This window comes from Oncorhynchus masou, chromosome 31, assembly GCF_036934945.1.
Source record: "Oncorhynchus masou masou isolate Uvic2021 chromosome 31, UVic_Omas_1.1, whole genome shotgun sequence".
NCBI lineage: Eukaryota > Metazoa > Chordata > Actinopteri > Salmoniformes > Salmonidae > Oncorhynchus > Oncorhynchus masou.
In genome coordinates this window covers 99907929-99930891 of record NC_088242.1, presented here as the reverse complement: position 1 = coordinate 99930891, position 22963 = coordinate 99907929, and the positions used below count along the sequence as shown (strand labels likewise).

Here is a 22963-nt window from a genome sequence, read left to right as displayed (position 1 = left end):
AGATTTTGACACGGAGTCCCCAGATCTTCAAAAAAGTTCTACAGCTGCACCATCGAGAGCATCCTGACCGGTTGCATCAGGTATGGCAACTGCTCGGCATCTGACCGTAAGGCGCTACAGAGGGCCGTGTGTACGGCCCAGGACATTACTGAGGCCAAGCCTCCTGACAAAATATATATATATACAGTATATATATATTAAAATAAGACTCCAGTCACCCAAGTCATAGACTATTGCTACCGCAGATAGTACAAATAAACCAAAAACCTTGAATGAGTAGGTGTTCTAAAACTTGTGACCGGTAGTGTGTGTGTGTGTGTGTGTGTGTGTGTGTGTGTGTGTGTGCGCAATAAAATAAATATGGGGGATTGGAAATTATGCATACTGACATTGATGGAAGCTACAATCTATCGGCACTATTAAAGCTGATCTACCACCAAGAAAAAAATAAATATATATATATATATATATATATATAAAATAAGACTCCAGTCACCCCAGTCATAGACTGTTCTCTCTGCTACCGCACAGCAAGTGGTACCGGAGCACTAAGTCTAGGACCAAAAGGCTCCTTAACAGCTTCTACCCCTAAGTCATAAGACCGCTGTACATATAATCAAATGGCCACCCAAACTATTTACATTGATTTTGTTTTTACACTGCTGCTACTCACTGTTTATTTCCTATGCATATTCACTTTACAAATTACCTCGACTAACCTACACCCCTGCACATTGACTCGGTACATGTAATTTTCTTGTTACTTTTTATTGATTAAAAGATATAAATATACTTTAGTTTATTTAGTAGATATCTTCTTAACTCTATTTCTTGAACTGCATTGTTGGTTAAAGGCTTGTAGTAAGTAAACATTTCACAGGTAAGGTCTACGACACTAGTTGTATTCCGCGCATGTGACAAATACAATTTGATTTGAAATGCTTCCACCTGCTGGTATGTTAACAGTATTGCATTAGTGTGAATATATTTAGAATCAATTGGCAACGTCATTGGATTGGAGAAAAATAAATGTATCCTTCTTTTAGTAACTCCATAGAAGATATACAAAGTATATTAATTAGCCTACTTATCCTACTCGGTCCATAAATTTATGACATAAGGAGAAAAATAAAATAAATTGCGTAAAATAAGATTTTATTAATGAAAATGTCAGCGCGCATCACAAATGTTTCTTCCACAATCATGACGTATTTTAATACCGACCAAATGGTATCGTCGTGACATCATCAACCTGAGACGAGGAAGCAGCGCTGAAAACTGAAAATGGTGAGTATCTTGCATGCTTTAGTTTGCTATATTGTAATCGTTTTTATCTTGTTTATAATGTTACAAAGTGTGTTGATAGTTATCATTTAACTCGCATAGTTAAAACTGCATCTATATAACGTTAAGTCAAACATATACGACCGGTTTCAGGCCAGCTAGCATGTCTGAAGAATGAGCATGTCGTTTATCAGCTAGCAAACTTTTGAGCCTAGCTAGCTAGGTAATTACTATAAATAATTGTTGCATAAAAATCATTAAGTTACGGCCCTCATCTCCGGGTTAGCGCAAGGAATGCCAGACTACGAAAGCTATCGACCTATCAATGATTCATAACGCTGTAGCTAGTTAAGGTTAAATGTGTATTTCTGTGTTGCAGCTTTTCTACTCCTTTTTCAAGTCCCTGGTGGGGAAGGACGTGGTGGTGGAGCTCAAAAATGACTTGAGGTTTGTATTATGTAGTTCGTGGCCAGCTAGTTACAGTAGCAGAATTCACATAACTTCATTGTTTTATAATAACGCGTTTAACTTTTTTTTTTTATAGCGCGTTTTCGTTAGACAAAATCTGAAATCATTTGATCAAAAAAATAAACAAATATACATTTTTTTTAAATTAATATATATATATATATATATATATAATGCTACAACAGTAGCTAGGTGAAGTCTGAGTGGTTGTTGAAGCCTCCAGCAGATGAACAGCCGCTGTGGCCGTGAGAGAATCTGGAAACTCAAAAGCGAGATGTTTTAACACACCGTTTTTAAAAAACTATGGCGCCCGACATGGTTCAATGTACCAATAAACCAGTACGATCTACTTTTGTCTTTTTTTCTTTTCTTCTAATTGTCGGAATCTTGGAGCAAGAATTGGGATCATGTATACTGTGGTAATGAAGATAAATGGATAATAACTGACTGTAATGTATAATATGTTGAATTTAGCAAACGAGGAGTCCATTCATTGAGGTATAAAAGAATTGGGGAAGAAAACAAGAGTTTCTATTTTAAGGTCCCTCCCTTTTTTGTTCAGTTTGCGTTAAAGAAATGTTTTGCAGCATAATTTGAGTAATTTTCAAATCGAGAGATTCATGGACCATATATAGAGCCCCACAGTGGTGTCGTAATACCCATAGAATCAGCCTCCGTTACAATTATTAGAATAATTCAATGGATGTTCTGTGTACAGAAGTTTCATCATTTTTCAAATGTCTTCTCAATGAGGCGATCACTGGAAATGGTCTTTCTGGGCTTGACGTCAGTGAAACTGCAGTACAGACAGAAAGCAAGAATGTAGGAACAATTGACTGCTTCCAGACCTGAACCCTGGCCCCTTGACGTGGTTTCCTCTAGTTGCCACGGTCAAAATTGGCAATGCAAAATGTTATTTTTGATCTTAATTTAAGTTTAGCTGTGTGTTTGAGGTTTAATGTCACATTTTAAGAAGAGAAGTTGTACTAAAAAAAAAAAAGATTTAAAAAAAATAGATGGGGTTAATGACTGTTGCTGTGGCAACGAGTGACGACTCCTTGAAGTGCATGTTGGGGCTTCCGCTATTCTTTCTGCTCCTCTGGGAATAGCTGGTCTAACACAACAACAACAACAGACTCAAAAAGGAGGACCAAGGCACTCTTCATATAATTGATTAAAATGTTTTTATTTGCATGTTGAATAGAAACCGTTGTTTTTTTTTAACCGATACGTTTTGGCTGCATGGCCTTCGTCAGGGAAAACAAAAAGGAATACAATGTCCTCTTTCGAACAGCTTTTCAATTGCCCTCAGCTATGTTTAGACTTTGTTTGTTTTGCTGTGTTCTTGTGGACTATGGAATATATTGCTTTCTTATTCTTGACACTTCTCGCAGTCATATTTAAGGTGAGATCTACATTGACTATATTGAAGGTTAGGAGTGTTCTGATACTAGCTTGGAGTTGTATTGTTATGATCACATATCTACAGTATTTCACCTTTTAATGTGTATAGTATTGCTTACTAGGTGTGTCCAATCAATTCTGTAACCCCTCCCTCTTCTAATTAGGGCCAATTGGAAAAGCTGTTCAAAAGAGGACATTGTATTATTTATTTTTGTACTCCCTGACGAAGGCCATGCAGCCGAAAGGTGTTGGATTTTAAAAATAACTTTGTTTCTATTGAACATGCCATACAAATAAAGGCATTTTAAATTAATTATATGACGAGGGCCTTGGTCCTCCTTTATTTTTGATGACCAATTTACCCCTTTTACCATAGTACATTTTGGTAGATAGAAGGTGCTCTATTGTTTCCCTTAGTAGCGCTTCCCTTCCTCCTCTTTCTACTACAACAGACTTGACCGCTTGCTTACAGCTGCACCACGGGGTCGGACAGGCCGTTGGCTTAAATTATCGTCATGCCTGCTCTGCGGTGTCCGACCCTGTGGTATAAGGTGTCGGATCTGCTGGCGATCCACTTTCCTTCATCTGAGGGTTGTTTTTGTAAAGGATGGGTGTAAATCGAAGGCAGACAAAACCCTATACAATTTTTTTTATAGAAATTAATTTTGTGAGAAGCACACAAAATACACAATCAATATGTTATAATACATGCAATGAAAATAAAACGAAGAAGTGAGTGTACACATTTTCCCGTAGTCCCGGTGACACAAGGTCAGCCCACGCCACAGGGCTCTGGGAGAACATGTTTTCATACCTAGAAGATGTAGACAAAGACATTTAGGAGCACAGTGAAAGCTATTTAAGGTATTTAAAGCTAGAAACTTTTATTTTTCTCGGAGCTCCTAAATTAAACTTCCAGGTCGCACAGTAACAATATTTAGGCGCATATGCGAGTCCCACTGTAGAACCCTGTGTCCTTAGTCCCACTGTTCAACAACCTGGTTAACATTGGAATAAAGTGGGTGGTGTCCACTATGTGGGTGGGATGTCCTTGTCTCTTACCTGTCTGTCATGGAGTCCCTGAAGCTGCCCCCCCTGCACTGAAAACCTCACAATTGAAAGCTTGATATGACAGATGTTGATTTTGCAAGTTTCACATCTTTTGTCTATTTTCAGCATCTGTGGAACACTTCACTCTGTTGATCAGGTAAGAGGAGAAGACAAAGACCCAAACCACATTCATCACTTTTCTTTTAAATGGGCGCCTACGCTCACTGCAGTTCTCTCTCTTGCAGTACCTGAACATTAAACTGACGGACATCAGTGTCACGGATCCAGAGAAGTATCCACATATGGTGAGTTGTCCTGTCCTTACATTGGACAATATAGGACTGGCTTCCCAGACATACTGTATTTACAGTGCATTGGGTAGTAAAGTAATTCAGACCCCTTGACTTTCTGCATTTTCTGTCACAGCCTTATTCTAAAAAATGATTAAATTGTTTTGTTTTCCCCTCATCCATCTACACACAATACCCCCATAATGACAAAGCAAAAACAGTTTGTATTTTTTTTTTTTTTTTGGCAAGTGTATTCAAAAATTAAAACAGATCACATTTAAATAAGTATTCAGACCCTTTACTCAGTACTTTGTTGAAGCACCTTTGGCAGCGATTACAGCCTCGTGTCTTCTTGGGTATGACGCTACAAGCTTGGCATGCCTGTATTTGGGGAGTTTCTCTCATTCTTCTCTGCAGATCCTCTCAAGATCTGTCAGGTTGGATGTGTCACTGCACAGCTATTTTCAGGTCTCTCCAGAGACGTTAGACCGGGTTCAAGTCCGGGCTCTTGCTGGGCCACTCAAGGACATTCAGAGACTTGTCCCGAAGCCATTCCTGCTTTGTCCTGGTTGTGTGCTTAGGGTCGTTGTCCTGTTGGAAGGTGAACCTTCACCCCAGTCTGAGGTCCTGAGTGCTCTGTAGCAGCTTTTCATCAAGGATCTCTCTGTGCTTTGCTCTGTTCATCTTTCCCTCAATCCTGACTAGTCTCCCAGTCCCTGCCGCTGAAAAACATCCCCACAGCATGATGCTGCCACCACCACCGTAGGGGTGGTGCCAGGTTTCCTCCAGACATGACGCTTGGCATTCAGGCCAAAGAGTTGAATCTTGGTTTCATCAGACCAGAGAATCTTGTTTCTCATGGTCTGAGAGTCTTTAGGTGCCTTATGGCAAACTCCAAGTGGGCTGTCATGTGCCTTTTACTGAGGAGTGGCTTCCATCTGTTCACTATACCATAAAGGCCTAATTGGTGGAGTGTTGTAGAGATGGTTGTCCTTCTGGAAGGTTCTCCCATCTCCACAGAGGAACTCTGAAGCTCTGTCAGTGACCATAGGGTTCTTGGTCACCTCCCTGACCAAGGCACTTCTCACCTGATTGCTCAGTTTGGCCAGGCGGCCAGCCTCTAGGAAGAGTCTTGGTGGTTCCAAACTTCTTCCATTTAAGAATGATGGAGGCCACTGTGTTCTTGGTACATTCAATGCTGCAGAAATGTTTTGATACCCTTCCCCAGATCTGTGCCTTGACACGATCCTGTCTCAGTGCTCGACGGACAATTCCGTCTACCTCGTGGCTTGTTTTCTCTGACACTGTGTGAATAAGGTATTTCTGTTTTAAATTTTTTATATAAATTTGCAAACATTTTTACACCTGTTTTCACGTTGTCATTATGCGTGTTGTGTGTAGATTGTGGGAACATTTTTAAATTCAATTTTCGATTAAGGCTGTAACAAACTGTGGGGGGGTTTCAAAATACTTTCAGAATGTGTAGTCCGGGTCTCGGCTTAAATCCGTGTCTAGGAAACCAGCCCTTAACTAAAAGCTCTGCTTCTGACATTGACTGGATGTAAAACGCCAATTCCTTCCTTCACATCACCTCAGATCATCTCAGGATCTTCAGAACAGATGATGCTGTGAAATAAATCAATAAGGGATTATTGACTGTTCTCCTGTTCCTTCCCCCCCTCTCTCTAAAGTGATCAATTCAGCCTGTCTCCCCCCTCTCTCTAAAGTGATCCATTCAGCCTGTTTCCCCCCCTCTCTCTAAAGTGATCAATTCAGCCTGTCTCCCCCTCTCTCTAAAGTGATCAATTCAGCCTGTTCCCCCCCCTCTCTCTCTAAAGTGATCAATTCAGCCTGTTCCCCCTCTCTCTACAGTGATCAATTCAGCCTGTCTTCCCCCCCCTCTCTAAAGTGATCAATTCAGCCTGTCTCCCCCTCTCTCTAAAGTGATCAATTCAGCCTGTCTCCCCCTCTCTCTAAAGTGATCAATTCAGCCTGTTCCCCCCCTCTCTCTAAAGGGATCAATTCAGCCTGTTCCCCCCTCTCTAAAGTGATCAATTCAGCCTGTCTCCCCCTCTCTCTAAAGTGATCAATTCAGCCTGTCTCCCCCCTCTCTCTAAAGTGATCAATTCAGCCTGTCTCCCCCCTCTCTCTAAAGTGATCAATTCAGCCTGTTTCCCCCTCTCTCTAAAGTGATCAATTCAGCCTGTCTCCCCCTCTCTCTAAAGTGACCAATTCAGCCTGTCTCCCCCCCTCTCTCTAAAGTGATCAATTCAGCCTGTTTCCCCCCCTCTCTAAAGTGATCAATTCAGCCTGTTCCCCCCCCTCTCTAAAGTGATCAATTCAGCCTGTTCCCCCCCCTCTCTAAAGTGATCAATTCAGCCTGTTTCCCCCCCCCTCTCTAAAGTGATCAATTCAGCCTGTTTCCCCCCCTCTCTAAAGTGATCAATTCAGCCTGTTTCCCCCCCTCTCTAAAGTGATCAATTCAGCCTGTTTCCCCCTCTCTCTACAGTGATCAATTCAGCCTGTTTCCCCCCCCTCTCTAAAGTGATCAATTCAGCCTGTTTCCCCCCCCCTCTCTAAAGTGATCAATTCAGCCTGTTTCCCCCCCCTCTCTAAAGTGATCAATTCAGCCTGTTTCCCCCTCTCTCTACAGTGATCAATTCAGCCTGTTTCCCCCCCTCTCTAAAGTGATCAATTCAGCCTGTCTCCCCCCTCTCTAAAGTGATCAATTCAGCCTGTTTCCCCCTCTCTCTACAGTGATCAATTCAGCCTGTTTCCCCCCCTCTCTAAAGTGATCAATTCAGCCTGTTTCCCCCCCCCTCTCTAAAGTGATCAATTCAGCCTGTTTCCCCCCCCCTCTCTAAAGTGATTAATTCAGCCTGTTCCCCCTCTCTCTAAAGTGATCAATTCAGCCTATCTTCCCCCCCTCTCTCTAAAGTGATCAATTCAGCCTGTCTCCCCCTCTCTCTAAAGTGATCAATTCAGCCTATCTTCCCCCCCCTCTCTCTAAAGTGATCAATTCAGCCTGTTTCCCCCCTCTCTCTCTAAAGTGATCAATTCAGCCTGTTCCCCCCTCTCTCTAAAGTGATCAATTCAGCCTGTTCCCCCCCCCTCTCTCTAAAGTGATCAATTCAGCCTGTCTCCCCCTCTCTCTCTAAAGTGATCAATTCAGCCTGTTCCCCCTCTCTCTAAAGTGATCAATTCAGCCTGTCCCCCCCCCTCTCTAAAGTGATCAATTCAGCCTGTCTCCCCCCTCTCTCTAAAGTGATCAATTCAGCCTGTTCCCCCCCTCTCTAAAGTGATCAATTCAGCCTGTTCCCCCCTCTCTAAAGTGATCAATTCAGCCTGTTCCCCCCTCTCTCTAAAGTGATCAATTCAGCCTGTCTCCCCCTCTCTCTAAAGTGATCAATTCAGCCTGTTTCCCCCCTCTCTAAAGTGATCAATTCAGCCTGTTCCCCCCCTCTCTCTAAAGTGATCAATTCAGCCTGTTCCCCCCCTCTCTAAAGTGATCAATTCAGCCTGTTCCCCCTCTCTCTCTAAAGTGATCAATTCAGCCTGTTTCCCCCCTCTCTCTAAAGTGATCAATTCAGCCTGTTCCCCCCCTCTCTCTAAAGTGATCAATTCAGCCTGTGTCCCCCTCTCTCTCTAAAGTGATCAATTCAGCCTGTCTCCCCCTCTCTCTAAAGTGATCAATTCAGCCTATCTTCCCCCCTCTCTCTCTAAAGTGATCAATTCAGCCTGTTTCCCCCCCCCCTCTCTCTCTCTAAAGTGATCAATTCAGCCTGTTCCCCCCTCTCTCTAAAGTGATCCATTCAGCCTGTCTCCCCCTCTCTCTAAAGTGATCAATTCAGCCTGTCTCCCCCCTCTCTAAAGTGATCCATTCAGCCTGTCCCCCCCCTCTCTCTAAAGTGATCCATTCAGCCTGTTTCCCCCTCTCTCTAAAGTGATCAATTCAGCCTGTCTCCCCCTCTCTCTAAAGTGATCAATTCAGCCTGTCTCCCCCCCTCTCTAAAGTGATCAATTCAGCCTGTCTCCCCCCTCTCTCTAGTGATCAATTCAGCCTGTCTCCCCCCTCTCTCTAAAGTGATCAATTCAGCCTGTCTCCCCCTCTCTCTAAAGTGATCAATTCAGCCTGTCTCCCCCTCTCTCTAAAGTGATCCATTCAGCCTGTTTCCCCCTCTCTTTAAAGTGATCAATTCAGCCTGTCTCCCCCCCTCTCTCTAAAGTGATCAATTCAGCCTGTCTCCCCCTCTCTCTAAAGTGATCAATTCAGCCTGTCTCCCCCTCTCTCTAAAGTGATCAATTCAGCCTGTCTCCCCCTCTCTAAAGTGATCAATTCAGCCTGTTTCCCCCCCTCTCTCTAAAGTGATCAATTCAGCCTGTTTCCCCCCCTCTAAAGTGATCAACTCAGCCTGTCTCCCCCTCTCTCTAAAGTGATCCATTCAGCCTGTTTCCCCCCTCTCTCTAAAGTGATCAATTCAGCCTGTTCCCCCCCTCTCTCTACAGTGATCAATTCAGCCTGTTCCCCCTCTCTCTAAAGTGATCAATTCAGCCTGTTCCCCCCCTCTCTCTAAAGTGATCAATTCAGCCTGTTCCCCCTCTCTCTCTAAAGTGATCAATTCAGCCTGTCTCCCCCCCTCTCTAAAGTGATCAATTCAGCCTGTTTCCCCCTCTAAAGTGATCAACTCAGCCTGTCTCCCCCTCTCTCTAAAGTGATCAACTCAGCCTGTCTCCCCCTCTCTCTAAAGTGATCAATTCAGCCTGTTCTCCCCCTCTCTCTAAAGTGATCCATTCAGCCTGTCTCCCCCCTCTCTCTAAAGTGATCAATTCAGCCTGTTTCCCCCCCCCTCTCTAAAGTGATCAATTCAGCCTGTTTCCCCCTCTCTCTAAAGTGATCAATTCAGCCTGTTTCCCCCCCCCTCTCTAAAGTGATCAATTCAGCCTGTTTCCCCCCCCCTCTCTCTAAAGTGATCAATTCAGCCTGTTCTCCCCCTCTCTCTAAAGTGATCCATTCAGCCTGTTCCCCCCTCTCTCTAAAGTGATCAATTCAGCCTGTTCCCCCCTCTCTCTAAAGTGATCAATTCAGCCTGTTTCCCCCCCCCCCCTCTCTAAAGTGATCAATTCAGCCTGTTTCCCCCCCTCTCTAAAGTGATCAATTCAGCCTGTTTCCCCCCCTCTCTAAAGTGATCAATTCAGCCTGTTCCCCCCCTCTCTAAAGTGATCAATTCAGCCTGTTCCCCCTCTCTCTAAAGTGATCAATTCAGCCTGTCTCCCCCTCTCTCTAAAGTGATCAATTCAGCCTGTTCCCCCCCCTCTCTCTAAAGTGATCCATTCAGCCTGTCCCCCCCCTCTCTAAAGTGATCCATTCAGCCTGTTTCCCCCCCTCTCTAAAGTGATCAATTCAGCCTGTTCCCCCTCTCTCTAAAGTGATCAATTCAGCCTGTCTCCCCCTCTCTCTAAAGTGATCAATTCAGCCTGTTCCCCCCTCTCTCTAAAGTGATCCATTCAGCCTGTCCCCCCCTCTCTAAAGTGATCCATTCAGCCTGTTTCCCCCTCTCTCTAAAGTGATCCATTCAGCCTGTTCCCCCTCTCTCTAAAGTGATCAATTCAGCCTGTTTCCCCCTCTCTCTAAAGTGATCAATTCAGCCTGTCCCCCTCTCTAAAGTGATCAATTCAGCCTGTCTCCCCCTCTCTAAAGTGATCAATTCAGCCTGTCTCCCCCTCTCTAAAGTGATCAATTCAGCCTGTCTCCCCCCCTCTCTCTAAAGTGATCAATTCAGCCTGTCTCCCCCCTCTCTCTAAAGTGATCAATTCAGCCTGTCTCCCCCTCTCTCTCTAAAGTGATCAATTCAGCCTGTCTCCCCCTCTCTCTCTAAAGTGATCAATTCAGCCTGTCTCCCCCTCTCTAAAGTGATCAATTCAGCCTGTCCCCCTCTCTCTAAAGTGATCAATTCAGCCTGTTTCCCCCCTCTCTCTAAAGTGATCAATTCAGCCTGTCTCCCCCTCTCTCTAAAGTGATCAATTCAGCCTGTCTCCCCCTCTCTCTAAAGTGATCAATTCAGCCTGTTTCCCCCTCTCTCTAAAGTGATCAACTCAGCCTGTCTCCCCCTCTCTCTAAAGTGATCAACTCAGCCTGTCTCCCCCCTCTCTCTAAAGTGATCAATTCAGCCTGTTCTCCCCCTCTCTCTAAAGTGATCCATTCAGCCTGTCTCCCCCCCTCTCTCTAAAGTGATCAATTCAGCCTGTTTCCCCCCCCTCTCTAAAGTGATCAATTCAGCCTGTTTCCCCCCTCTCTCTAAAGTGATCAATTCAGCCTGTTTCCCCCCCTCTCTAAAGTGATCAATTCAGCCTGTTTCCCCCTCTCTCTAAAGTGATCAATTCAGCCTGTTCTCCCCCTCTCTCTAAAGTGATCCATTCAGCCTGTTCCCCCCCCTCTCTCTAAAGTGATCAATTCAGCCTGTTCCCCCCTCTCTCTAAAGTGATCAATTCAGCCTGTTTCCCCCCCCCTCTCTAAAGTGATCAATTCAGCCTGTTTCCCCCCCCTCTCTAAAGTGATCAATTCAGCCTGTTTCCCCCTCTCTAAAGTGATCAATTCAGCCTGTTCCCCCCTCTCTAAAGTGATCAATTCAGCCTGTTCCCCCCTCTCTCTAAAGTGATCAATTCAGCCTGTCTCCCCCCCTCTCTCTAAAGTGATCAATTCAGCCTGTTCCCCCTCTCTCTAAAGTGATCCATTCAGCCTGTCCCCCTCTCTAAAGTGATCCATTCAGCCTGTTTCCCCCCCTCTCTAAAGTGATCAATTCAGCCTGTTTCCCCCTCTCTCTAAAGTGATCAATTCAGCCTGTTTCCCCCCCCTCTCTCTAAAGTGATCAATTCAGCCTGTCCCCCCCCCTCTCTCTAAAGTGATCAATTCAGCCTGTTTCCCCCCCTCTCTCTAAAGTGATCAATTCAGCCTGTTTCCCCCCCTCTCTAAAGTGATCAATTCAGCCTGTTTCCCCCTCTCTAAAGTGATCAATTCAGCCTGTTTCCCCCCCTCTCTCTAAAGTGATCCATTCAGCCTGTTCCCCCCTCTCTCTAAAGTGATCAATTCAGCCTGTTTCCCCCTCTCTCTAAAGTGATCAATTCAGCCTGTCTCCCCCCTCTCTAAAGTGATCAATTCAGCCTGTCTCCCCCCCTCTCTAAAGTGATCAATTCAGCCTGTCTCCCCCTCTCTAAAGTGATCAATTCAGCCTGTCTCCCCCTCTCTCTAAAGTGATCAATTCAGCCTGTCCCCCCCTCTCTCTAAAGTGATCAATTCAGCCTGTCTCCCCCTCTCTCTCTAAAGTGATCAATTCAGCCTGTCTCCCCCTCTCTCTAAAGTGATCAATTCAGCCTGTTTCCCCCTCTCTCTAAAGTGATCAATTCAGCCTGTCTCCCCCTCTCTCTAAAGTGATCAATTCAGCCTGTCTCCCCCTCTCTCTCTAAAGTGATCAATTCAGCCTGTCTCCCCCTCTCTCTAAAGTGATCAATTCAGCCTGTTTCCCCCTCTCTCTAAAGTGATCAATTCAGCCTGTCTCCCCCCTCTCTCTAAAGTGATCAATTCAGCCTGTCTCCCCCTCTCTCTAAAGTGATCAATTCAGCCTGTTTCCCCCTCTCTAAAGTGATCAATTCAGCCTGTTTCCCCCTCTCTCTAAAGTGATCAATTCAGCCTGTTCCCCCCTCTCTAAAGTGATCAATTCAGCCTGTCTCCCCCCCTCTCTAAAGTGATCAATTCAGCCTGTTTCCCCCCTCTCTCTAAAGTGATCAATTCAGCCTGTCTCCCCCTCTCTCTCTAAAGTGATCAATTCAGCCTGTCTCCCCCTCTCTCTAAAGTGATCAATTCAGCCTGTTTCCCCCCTCTCTCTAAAGTGATCAATTCAGCCTGTCTCCCCCCTCTCTCTAAAGTGATCAATTCAGCCTGTCTCCCCCTCTCTCTAAAGTGATCAATTCAGCCTGTTTCCCCTCTCTCTAAAGTGATCAATTCAGCCTGTTTCCCCCTCTCTCTAAAGTGATCAATTCAGCCTGTCTCCCCCTCTCTCTAAAGTGATCAATTCAGCCTGTTTCCCCCTCTCTAAAGTGATCAATTCAGCCTGTCTCCCCCTCTCTAAAGTGATCAATTCAGCCTGTTTCCCCCTCTCTCTAAAGTGATCAATTCAGCCTGTTTCCCCCCCTCTCTAAAGTGATCAATTCAGCCTGTCTCCCCCTCTCTAAAGTGATCAATTCAGCCTGTTTCCCCCTCTCTCTAAAGTGATCAATTCAGCCTGTTTCCCCCCCTCTCTCTAAAGTGATCAATTCAGCCTGTCCCCCCCTCTCTCTAAAGTGATCAATTCAGCCTGTCTCCCCCTCTCTCTAAAGTGATCAATTCAGCCTGTCTCCCCCTCTCTAAAGTGATCAATTCAGCCTGTTTCCCCTCTCTCTACAGTGATCAATTCAGCCTGTTTCCCCTCTCTAAAGTGATCAATTCAGCCTGTTTCCCCCCCTCTCTAAAGTGATCAATTCAGCCTGTCCCCCTCTCTCTCTAAAGTGATCAATTCAGCCTGTCTCCCCCTCTCTCTAAAGTGATCAATTCAGCCTGTCTCCCCCTCTCTCTAAAGTGATCAATTCAGCCTGTCTCCCCCCCTCTCTCTAAAGTGATCAATTCAGCCTGTTTCCCCCTCTCTCTAAAGTGATCCATTCAGCCTGTCCCCCCCTCTCTAAAGTGATCAATTCAGCCTGTTTCCCCCTCTCTAAAGTGATCAATTCAGCCTGTCTCCCCCCTCTCTAAAGTGATCAATTCAGCCTGTCTCCCCCTCTCGCTAAAGTGATCAATTCAGCCTGTTCCCCCCCCCTCGCTAAAGTGATCAATTCAGCCTGTTCCCCCTCTCTAAAGTGATCCACTCAGCCTGTTCCCCCCCCTCTCTAAAGTGATCAATTCAGCCTGTCTCCCCCTCTCGCTAAAGTGATCAATTCAGCCTGTCTCCCCCCTCTCTAAAGTGATCAATTCAGCCTGTTTCCCCCTCTCTCTAAAGTGATCAATTCAGCCTGTCTCCCCCTCTCTCTCTAAAGTGATCAATTCAGCCTGTCTCCCCCTCTCTCTAAAGTGATCAATTCAGCCTGTTTCCCCCTCTCTCTAAAGTGATCAATTCAGCCTGTCTCCCCCCTCTCTCTAAAGTGATCAATTCAGCCTGTCTCCCCCTCTCTCTAAAGTGATCAATTCAGCCTGTTTCCCCCCTCTCTCTAAAGTGATCAATTCAGCCTGTTTCCCCCTCTCTCTAAAGTGATCAATTCAGCCTGTCTCCCCCTCTCTCTAAAGTGATCAATTCAGCCTGTTTCCCCCCTCTCTAAAGTGATCAATTCAGCCTGTCTCCCCCTCTCTAAAGTGATCAATTCAGCCTGTTTCCCCCCTCTCTCTAAAGTGATCAATTCAGCCTGTTTCCCCCCTCTCTAAAGTGATCAATTCAGCCTGTCTCCCCCTCTCTAAAGTGATCAATTCAGCCTGTTTCCCCCCTCTCTCTAAAGTGATCAATTCAGCCTGTTTCCCCCCCCCTCTCTCTAAAGTGATCAATTCAGCCTGTTTTCTCTAAAGTGATCCCCCCTCTCTAAAGTGATCAATTCAGCCTGTTTCCCCCCCCTCTCTAAAGTGATCAATTCAGCCTGTTTCCCCCCCTCTCTCTAAAGTGATCAATTCAGCCTGTTCCCCCCCTCTCTCTAAAGTGATCAATTCAGCCTGTCTCCCCCTCTCTCTAAAGTGATCAATTCAGCCTGTCTCCCCCCTCTCTAAAGTGATCAATTCAGCCTGTCTCCCCCTCTCTCTAAAGTGATCAATTCAGCCTGTTCCCCCCTCTCTCTAAAGTGATCCATTCAGCCTGTCCCCCCCCTCTCTAAAGTGATCAATTCAGCCTGTCCCCCCCTCTCTAAAGTGATCAATTCAGCCTGTCTCCCCCCTCTAAAGTGATCAATTCAGCCTGATCTAAAGTGATCAATTCAGCCTGTCTCCCCCCTCGCTAAAGTGATCAATTCAGCCTGTTCCCCCCTCTCTAAAGTGATCCACTCAGCTCTAAAGTGATTCAGCCCCCCTCTCTAAAGTGATCAATTCAGCCTGTCTCCCCCTCTCGCTAAAGTGATCAATTCAGCCTGTCTCCCCCCCTCTCTAAAGTGATCAATTCAGCCTGTTTCCCCCTCTCTCTAAAGTGATCAATTCAGCCTGTCTCCCCCTCTCTCTCTAAAGTGATCAATTCAGCCTGTCTCCCCCTCTCTCTAAAGTGATCAATTCAGCCTGTTTCCCCCCTCTCTCTCTAAAGTGATCAATTCAGCCTGTCTCCCCCTCTCTCTCTAAAGTGATCAATTCAGCCTGTCTCCCCCCTCTCTAAAGTGATCAATTCAGCCTGTCTCCCCCTCTCTAAAGTGATCAATTCAGCCTGTTTCCCCCTCTCTCTAAAGTGATCAATTCAGCCTGTCTCCCCCTCTCTAAAGTGATCAATTCAGCCTGTTTCCCCCCCTCTCTAAAGTGATCAATTCAGCCTGTTTCCCCCTCTCTCTAAAGTGATCAATTCAGCCTGTTTCCCCCTCTCTCTAAAGTGATCAATTCAGCCTGTCTCCCCCCTCTCTAAAGTGATCAATTCAGCCTGTCCCCCTCTCTCTAAAGTGATCAATTCAGCCTGTTCCCCCTCTCTCTAAAGTGATCAATTCAGCCTGTCTCCCCCTCTCGCTAAAGTGATCAATTCAGCCTGTCTCCCCCTCTCTCTAAAGTGATCAATTCAGCCTGTCTCCCCCTCTCTCTAAAGTGATCAATTCAGCCTGTCTCCCCCTCTCTCTCTAAAGTGATCAATTCAGCCTGTTCTCCCCCTCTCTAAAGTGATCAATTCAGCCTGTTTCCCCCCTCTCTCTAAAGTGATCAATTCAGCCTGTCTCCCCCTCTCTCTCTAAAGTGATCAATTCAGCCTGTCTCCCCCTCTCTCTAAAGTGATCAATTCAGCCTGTCTCCCCCTCTCTAAAGTGATCAATTCAGCCTGTTTCCCCCTCTCTCTAAAGTGATCAATTCAGCCTGTCTCCCCCCTCTCTAAAGTGATCAATTCAGCCTGTTTCCCCCTCTCTCTAAAGTGATCAATTCAGCCTGTTTCCCCCCCTCTCTCTAAAGTGATCAATTCAGCCTGTCTCCCCCTCTCTAAAGTGATCAATTCAGCCTGTCTCCCCCTCTCTCTAAAGTGATCAATTCAGCCTGTTTCCCCCCCCTCTCTCTAAAGTGATCAATTCAGCCTGTTTCCCCCCTCTCTAAAGTGATCAATTCAGCCTGTCTCCCCCTCTCTCTAAAGTGATCAATTCAGCCTGTTTCCCCCCCTCCTCTCTAAAGTGATCAATTCAGCCTGTTTCCCCCCTCTCTCTAAAGTGATCAATTCAGCCTGTTTCCCCCCTCTCTCTAAAGTGATCAATTCAGCCTGTTTCCCCCTCTCTCTAAAGTGATCAATTCAGCCTGTCTCCCCTCTCTCTCTAAAGTGATCAATTCAGCCTGTTTCCCCCCCCTCTCTCTAAAGTGATCAATTCAGCCTGTCTCCCCCTCTCTCTAAAGTGATCAATTCAGCCTGTCTCCCCCTCTCTCTACAGTGATCAATTCAGCCTGTTCTCCCCCTCTCTCTAAAGTGATCAATTCAGCCTGTTTCCCCCCCTCTCTCTAAAGTGATCAATTCAGCCTGTCTCCCCCCCCTCTCTCTCTAAAGTGATCCCCTGTTTCCCCCTCTCTAAAGTGATCAATTCAGCCTGTTTCCCCCTCTCTCTAAAGTGATCAATTCAGCCTGTCTCCCCCCCTCTCTCTAAAGTGATCAATTCAGCCTGTTTCCCCCTCTCTCTCTAAAGTGATCAATTCAGCCTGTTTCCCCCCTCTCTCTAAAGTGATCAATTCAGCCTGTTTCCCCCTCTCTCTAAAGTGATCAATTCAGCCTGTTCTCCCCCTCTCTCTAAAGTGATCAATTCAGCCTGTCTCCCCCCCTCTCTCTAAAGTGATCAATTCAGCCTGTTTCTCTCCCTCTCTCTCTACAGTGATCAATTCAACCTGTTTCCCCCCCCTCTCTAAAGTGATCAATTCAGCCTGTTTCCCCCTCTCTCTCTCTCTCTCTCTACAGTGATCAATTCAACCTGTTTCCCCCCCTCTCTAAAGTGATCAATTCAGCCTGTTTCCCCCCCTCTCCTCCTCTCTCTCTACAGTGATCAATTCAACCTGTTTCCCCCCCTCTCTCTAAAGTGATCAATTCAGCCTGTTTCCCCCCCTCTCTAAAGTGATCAATTCAGCCTGTCTCCCCCTCTCTCTAAAGTGATCAATTCAGCCTGTCTCCCCCTCTCTCTAAAGTGATCAATTCAGCCTGTTCCCCCCCTCTCTCTAAAGTGATCAATTCAGCCTGTCTCCCCCTCTCTCTAAAGTGATCATTCATTCCCCCTCTCTAAAGTGATCAATTCAGCCTGTTTCCCCCTCTCTCTAAAGTGATCAATTCAGCCTGTCTCCCCCCCTCTCTAAAGTGATCAATTCAGCCTGTCTCCCCCCTCTCTCTAAAGTGATCAATTCAGCCTGTTCCCCCCTAAAGTGATCTCTCTAAAGTGATCAATTCAGCCTGTTCCCCCCCTCTCTAAAGTGATCCACTCAGCCTGTTTCCCCCTCTCTAAAGTGATCAATTCAGCCTGTCTCCCCCTCTCTCTAAAGTGATCAATTCAGCCTGTCTTCTCTAAAGTGATCAATTCAGCCTGTTTCCCCCCCTCTCTCTAAAGTGATCAATTCAGCCTGTTCCCCCTCTCTCTCTAAAGTGATCAATTCAGCCTGCTCTAAAGTGTTCCCCCTCTCTCTAAAGTGATCAATTCAGCCTGTCTCCCCCCTCTCTCTAAAGTGATCAATTCAGCCTGTCTCCCCCCTCTCTCTCTAAAGTGATCAATTCAGCCTGTCTCCCCCTCTCTAAAGTGATCAATTCAGCCTGTTTCCCCCTCTCTCTAAAGTGATCAATTCAGCCTGTCTCCCCCCTCTCTAAAGTGATCAATTCAGCCTGTTTCCCCCCTCTCTCTAAAGTGATCAATTCAGCCTGTTTCCCCCCCTCTCTCTAAAGTGATCAATTCAGCCTGTCTCCCCTCTCTCTAAAGTGATCAATTCAGCCTGTTTCCCCCCCTCTCTCTAAAGTGATCAATTCAGCCTGTTTCTCCCCCTCTCTCTAAAGTGATCAATTCAGCCTGTTTCCCCCCTCTCTCTAAAGTGATCAATTCAGCCTGTCTCCCCCCTCTCTCTAAAGTGATCAATTCAGCCTGTTTCCCCCTCTCTCTAAAGTGATCAATTCAGCCTGTCTCCCCCCTCTCTCTAAAGTGATCAATTCAGCCTGTTTCCCCCTCCTCTCTAAAGTGATCAATTCAGCCTGTTTCCCCCTCTCTCTAAAGTGATCAATTCAGCCTGTTTCCCCCTCTCTCTAAAGTGATCAATTCAGCCTGTTTCCCCCCTCTCTCTAAAGTGATCAATTCAGCCTGTCTCCCCCCTCTCTCTAAAGTGATCAATTCAGCCTGTTTCCCCCTCTCTCTAAAGTGATCAATTCAGCCTGTCTCCCCCTCTCTCTAAAGTGATCAATTCAGCCTGTCTCCCCCTCTCTCTACAGTGATCAATTCAGCCTGTTCTCCCCCTCTCTCTAAAGTGATCAATTCAGCCTGTTTCCCCCCCTCTCTCTCTAAAGTGATCAATTCAGCCTGTCTCCCCCTCTCTCTCTAAAGTGATCAATTCAGCCTGTTTCCCCCTCTCTCTAAAGTGATCAATTCAGCCTGTCTCCCCCCCCTCTCTCTAAAGTGATCAATTCAGCCTGTCTCCCCCCCCTCTCTCTAAAGTGATCAATTCAGCCTGTTTCCCCCCCTCTCTCTCTAAAGTGATCAATTCAGCCTGTTTCCCCCTCTCTCTAAAGTGATCAATTCAGCCTGTCTCCCCCCTCTCTCTACAGTGATCAATTCAGCCTGTTCTCCCCCCCTCTCTAAAGTGATCAATTCAGCCTGTCTCCCCCTCTCTCTAAAGTGATCAATTCAGCCTGTTTCTCTCTAAAGTGATCAATTCAGCCTCTCTCTCTCTCTCTACAGTGATCAATTCAACCTGTTTCCCCCCTCTCTAAAGTGATCAATTCAGCCTGTTTCCCCCTCCCCTCTCTCTACAGTGATCAATTCAACCTGTTTCCCCCCTCTCTAAAGTGATCAATTCAGCCTGTTTCCCCCCTCTCTCTCTCTCTAAAGTGATCAATTCAGCCTGTCTCCCCCTCTCTCTACAGTGATCCATTCAGCCTGTCTCCCCCCCTCTCTCTCTCTCTCTCTCTCTCTCTCTCTCTACAGTGATCCATTCAGCCTGTTTGTCTAATCCTGTCCTCTTCTGTCACCAGTTATCAGTGAAGAACTGTTTTATCCGAGGCTCTGTGGTGCGATACGTCCAACTGCCTGCAGATGAGGTTGACACTCAGCTGTTACAGGACGCTGCTCGCAAGGAGGCACTGCAGCAGAAGCAATGATGCTTTAATGACATCATGGCTGGGGGGTTGGAATGACATCATGGCTGGGGGGGGGGGGTTGGAATGACATCATGGGGGGGGGGTGGGTTGGAAGATGGACAGATATGTTTTTAGTTCGGTGTAAGTCAATCCTTCGGGTATCAAAATGACATCTGTTTGCATAGAAGCCCCTGATGTGTTCCTTTGGCGAACCTATTTTGCCACATTGGTATTGCAGTGCTGCAGTGTCACTTACCTCAAATGCCAACTAAGGTCTCCCCAGCACTTTGCTATTTGGACCTCCAATACTTTCATTTCTCTGTTCTATACAGCGCCACTATTTGCTGATGTCAGAAACGACCAGATTCTGCTTGTTTTTTATTTTATTTTATTGATGTCCAGAATGAATATGTTCTCCTTTGGAAGAGAATATTCTCTGCTCTTTTTTTTTTCTCCCCTTTCTAAAAAACCAGTTTTCAGCTTGTAGGACTCATGTTCTTTGCATCACCCTGTTTGCTGTGTAAATAAAGCCTGTTTAAATCCTATTCTTATTGTCCACTCGTTTGAATACAATACACCTGAGGGATGATCGCTAACGTTTCGATTTATTATTTTATAGTCTTTATTTGTATTTATTTATTATGGATCCCCATTAGTTCCTGTCAAGGCAGCAGCTACTCTTCCTGGGGTTTATTAGGGATCCCCATTAGTTCCTGCCAAGGCAGCAGCTACTCTTCCTGGGGTTTATTATGGATCCCCATTAGTTCCTGCCAAGGCAGCAGCTACTCTTCCTGGGGTTTATTACGGATCCCCATTAGTTCCTGCCAAGGCAGCAGCTACTCTTCCTGGGGTTTATTATGGATCCCCATTAGTTCCTGTCAAGGCAGCAGCTACTCTTCCTGGGGTTTATTATGGATCCCCATTAGTTCCTGCCAAGGCAGCAGCTACTCTTCCTGGGGTTTATTATGGATCCCCATTAGTTCCTGTCAAGGCAGCAGCTACTCTTCCTGGGGTTTATTATGGTCATTAGTTCCTGCCAAGGCAGCAGCTACTCTTCCTGGGGTTTATTAGGGATCCCCATTAGTTCCTGTCAAGGCAGCAGCTACTCTTCCTGGGGTTTGTTATGGATCCCCATTAGTTCCTGCCAAGGCAGCAGCTACTCTTCCTGGGGTTTATTATGGATCCCCATTAGTTCCTGTCAAGGCAGCAGCTACTCTTCCTGGGGTTTATTATGGATCACCATTAGTTCCTGCCAAGGCAGCAGCTACTCTTCCTGGGGTTTATTATGGATCCCCATTAGTTCCTGTCAAGGCAGCAGCTACTCTTCCTGGGGTTTATTATGGATCCCCATTAGTTCCTGCCAAGGCAGCAGCTACTCTTCCTGGGGTTTATTATGGATCCCCATTAGTTCCTGCCAAGGCAGCAGCTACTCTTCCTGGGGTTTATTATGGATCCCCATTAGTTCCTGCCAAGGCAGCAGCTACTCTTCCTGGGGTTTGTTATGGATCCCCATTAGTTCCTGCCAAGGCAGCAGCTCCTCTTCCTGGGGTTTATTATGGATCCCCATTAGTTCCTGTCAAGGCAGCAGCTACTCTTCCTGGGGTTTATTATGGATCCCCATTAGTTCCTGCCAAGGCAGCAGATACTCTTCCTGGGGTTTATTATGGATCCCCATTAGTTCCTGCCAAGGCAGCAGCTACTCTTCCTGGGGTTTATTATGGACCCCCCCCCCCCCTGATTTGATTTCAAGTCGGAAGGCAGCCTACACAAGAAATAACTAATATTGATAACCATCTAGATGTCACCTTGATACATCGGCTCAATGGGGAGGGCATGAACAACAACCCCACCAGGAAACGGCGCCCTTCACTCCCGCTTGCACTACTGTGTCCAGGCAACAGGAACCTAGTAGCCAGAGGTGGAATAAACCCAAATGCAACAGGAACATCAACCTAGTAGCCAGAGGTGGAATAAACCCAAATGCAACTGGAACATCTACCTAGTAGCCAGAGGTGGAATAAACCCAAATGCAACAGGAACATCTACCTCGTAGCCAGAGGTGGAATAAACCCAAATGCAACAGGAACATCTACCTAGTAGCCAATTCCAGAGGTGAAATAACACTTGAGTAAAAGTACAGGTAATAGAAAATGACTCGAGTGAAAGTCTAAAAGTATTTCGTTTTAAATATACTTAAGTATCAAAATTTAAAGTATAAATAATGTCATATTCCTTATATTAAGCCAACCAGACGCACAATTTCATTTTTTATTTGATAATTTACAGATAGCCTGGGGCACACTAGCACTCAGACATAATTTACAGATAGCCTGGGGCACACTCTAGCACTCAGACATTTACAGATAGCCTGGGGCACACTAGCACTCAGACATAATTTACAGATAGCCTGGGGCACACTCTAGCACCCAGACATTTACAGATAGCCTGGGGAACACTCGAGCACTCAGACATAATTTACAGATAGCCTGGGGCACACTCTAGCACCCAGACATTTACAGATAGCCTGGGGCACACTAGCACTCAGACATAATATATAGATAGCCTGGGGAACACTCCAGCACTCGGACATAATTTACAGATAGCCTGGGGCACACTAGCACTCAGACATAATATATAGATAGCCTGGGGAACACTCCAGCACTCAGACATAATTTACAGATAGCCTGGGGCACACTAGCACTCAGACATAATATATAGATAGCCTGGGGCACACTCTAGCACTCAGACATAATTTACAGATAGCCTGGGGCACACTCTAGCACCCAGACATAATTTACAGATAGCCTGGGGCACACTAGCACTCAGACATAATATATAGATAGCCTGGGGCACACTCTAGCACTCAGACATAATTTACAGATAGCCTGGGGCACACTCTAGCACCCAGACATTTACAGATAGCCTGGGGCACACTCTAGCACCCAGACATTTACAGATAGCCTGGGGCACACTCTAGCACTCAGACATAATATATAGATAGCCTGGGGCACACTCTAGCACTCAGACATAATTTACAGATAGCCTGGGGCACACTCTAGCACCCAGACATTTACAGATAGCCTGGGGCACACTCTAGCACTCAGACATAATTTACAGATAGCCTGGGGCACACTCTAGCACCCAGACATTTACAGATAGCCTGGGGCACACTCTAGCACTCAGACATAATTTACAGATAGCCTGGGGCACACTAGCACTCAGACATAATTTACAGATAGCCTGGGGCACACTCTAGCACTCAGACATAATTTACAGATAGCCTGGGGCACACTCTAGCACTCAGACATAATTTACAGATAGCCTGGGGCACACTCTAGCACTAAGACATAATTTACAGATAGCCTGGGGCACACTCTAGCACCCATACATTTACAGATAGCCTGGGGCACACTCTAGCACTCAGACATAATTTACAGATAGCCTGGGGCACACTAGCACTCAGACATAATATATAGATAGCCTGGGGCACACTCTAGCACCCAGACATAATTTACAGATAGCCTGGGGCACACTAGCACTCAGACATAATTTACAGATAGCCTGGGGCACACTCTAGCACCCATACATTTACAGATAGCCTGGGGCACACTCTAGCACCCATACATTTACAGATAGCCTGGGGCACACTCTAGCACCCAGACATAATTTACAGATAGCCTGGGGCACACTCTAGCACTCAGACATAATTTACAGATAGCCTGGGGCACACTCGAGCACTCAGACATAATTTACAAACTAAAGCATTTGTGTTTAGTGAATCCTCCAGATCAGAGTCAGTCGGAATGACCAAGGATGTTGTCTTGAAAAGTGTGTGAATTGGATAATTTTCCTGTCCTGCTAAACACTCAAAATGTAACGAGTACTTATGAATGTCGGGGAGTAAAAAAGTACATTAGTTTCTTTATGAATAGTGGAGTAAAAAATGGCAAAAATGTAAATAGTAAAGTGCAGATACAAAAAAACACTTAGGTT

General features: G+C 45.8%; 1 protein-coding gene across 1 annotated transcript; it reads left to right on the top strand.

Annotated features, from left to right (window-relative positions):
* The first annotated feature begins 1227 nt into the window (after positions 1–1227).
* Positions 1228–19035, top strand: smx5. The gene is made up of 5 exons (XM_064952661.1): positions 1228–1287; positions 1664–1731; positions 4333–4363; positions 4452–4511; positions 18866–19035. Exons 1-5 carry the CDS (start codon positions 1285–1287, stop codon positions 18989–18991), a joined length of 288 nt encoding a protein of 95 aa, XP_064808733.1. The 5' UTR covers positions 1228–1284; the 3' UTR covers positions 18992–19035.
* Positions 19036–22963: the final 3928 nt, after the last annotated feature.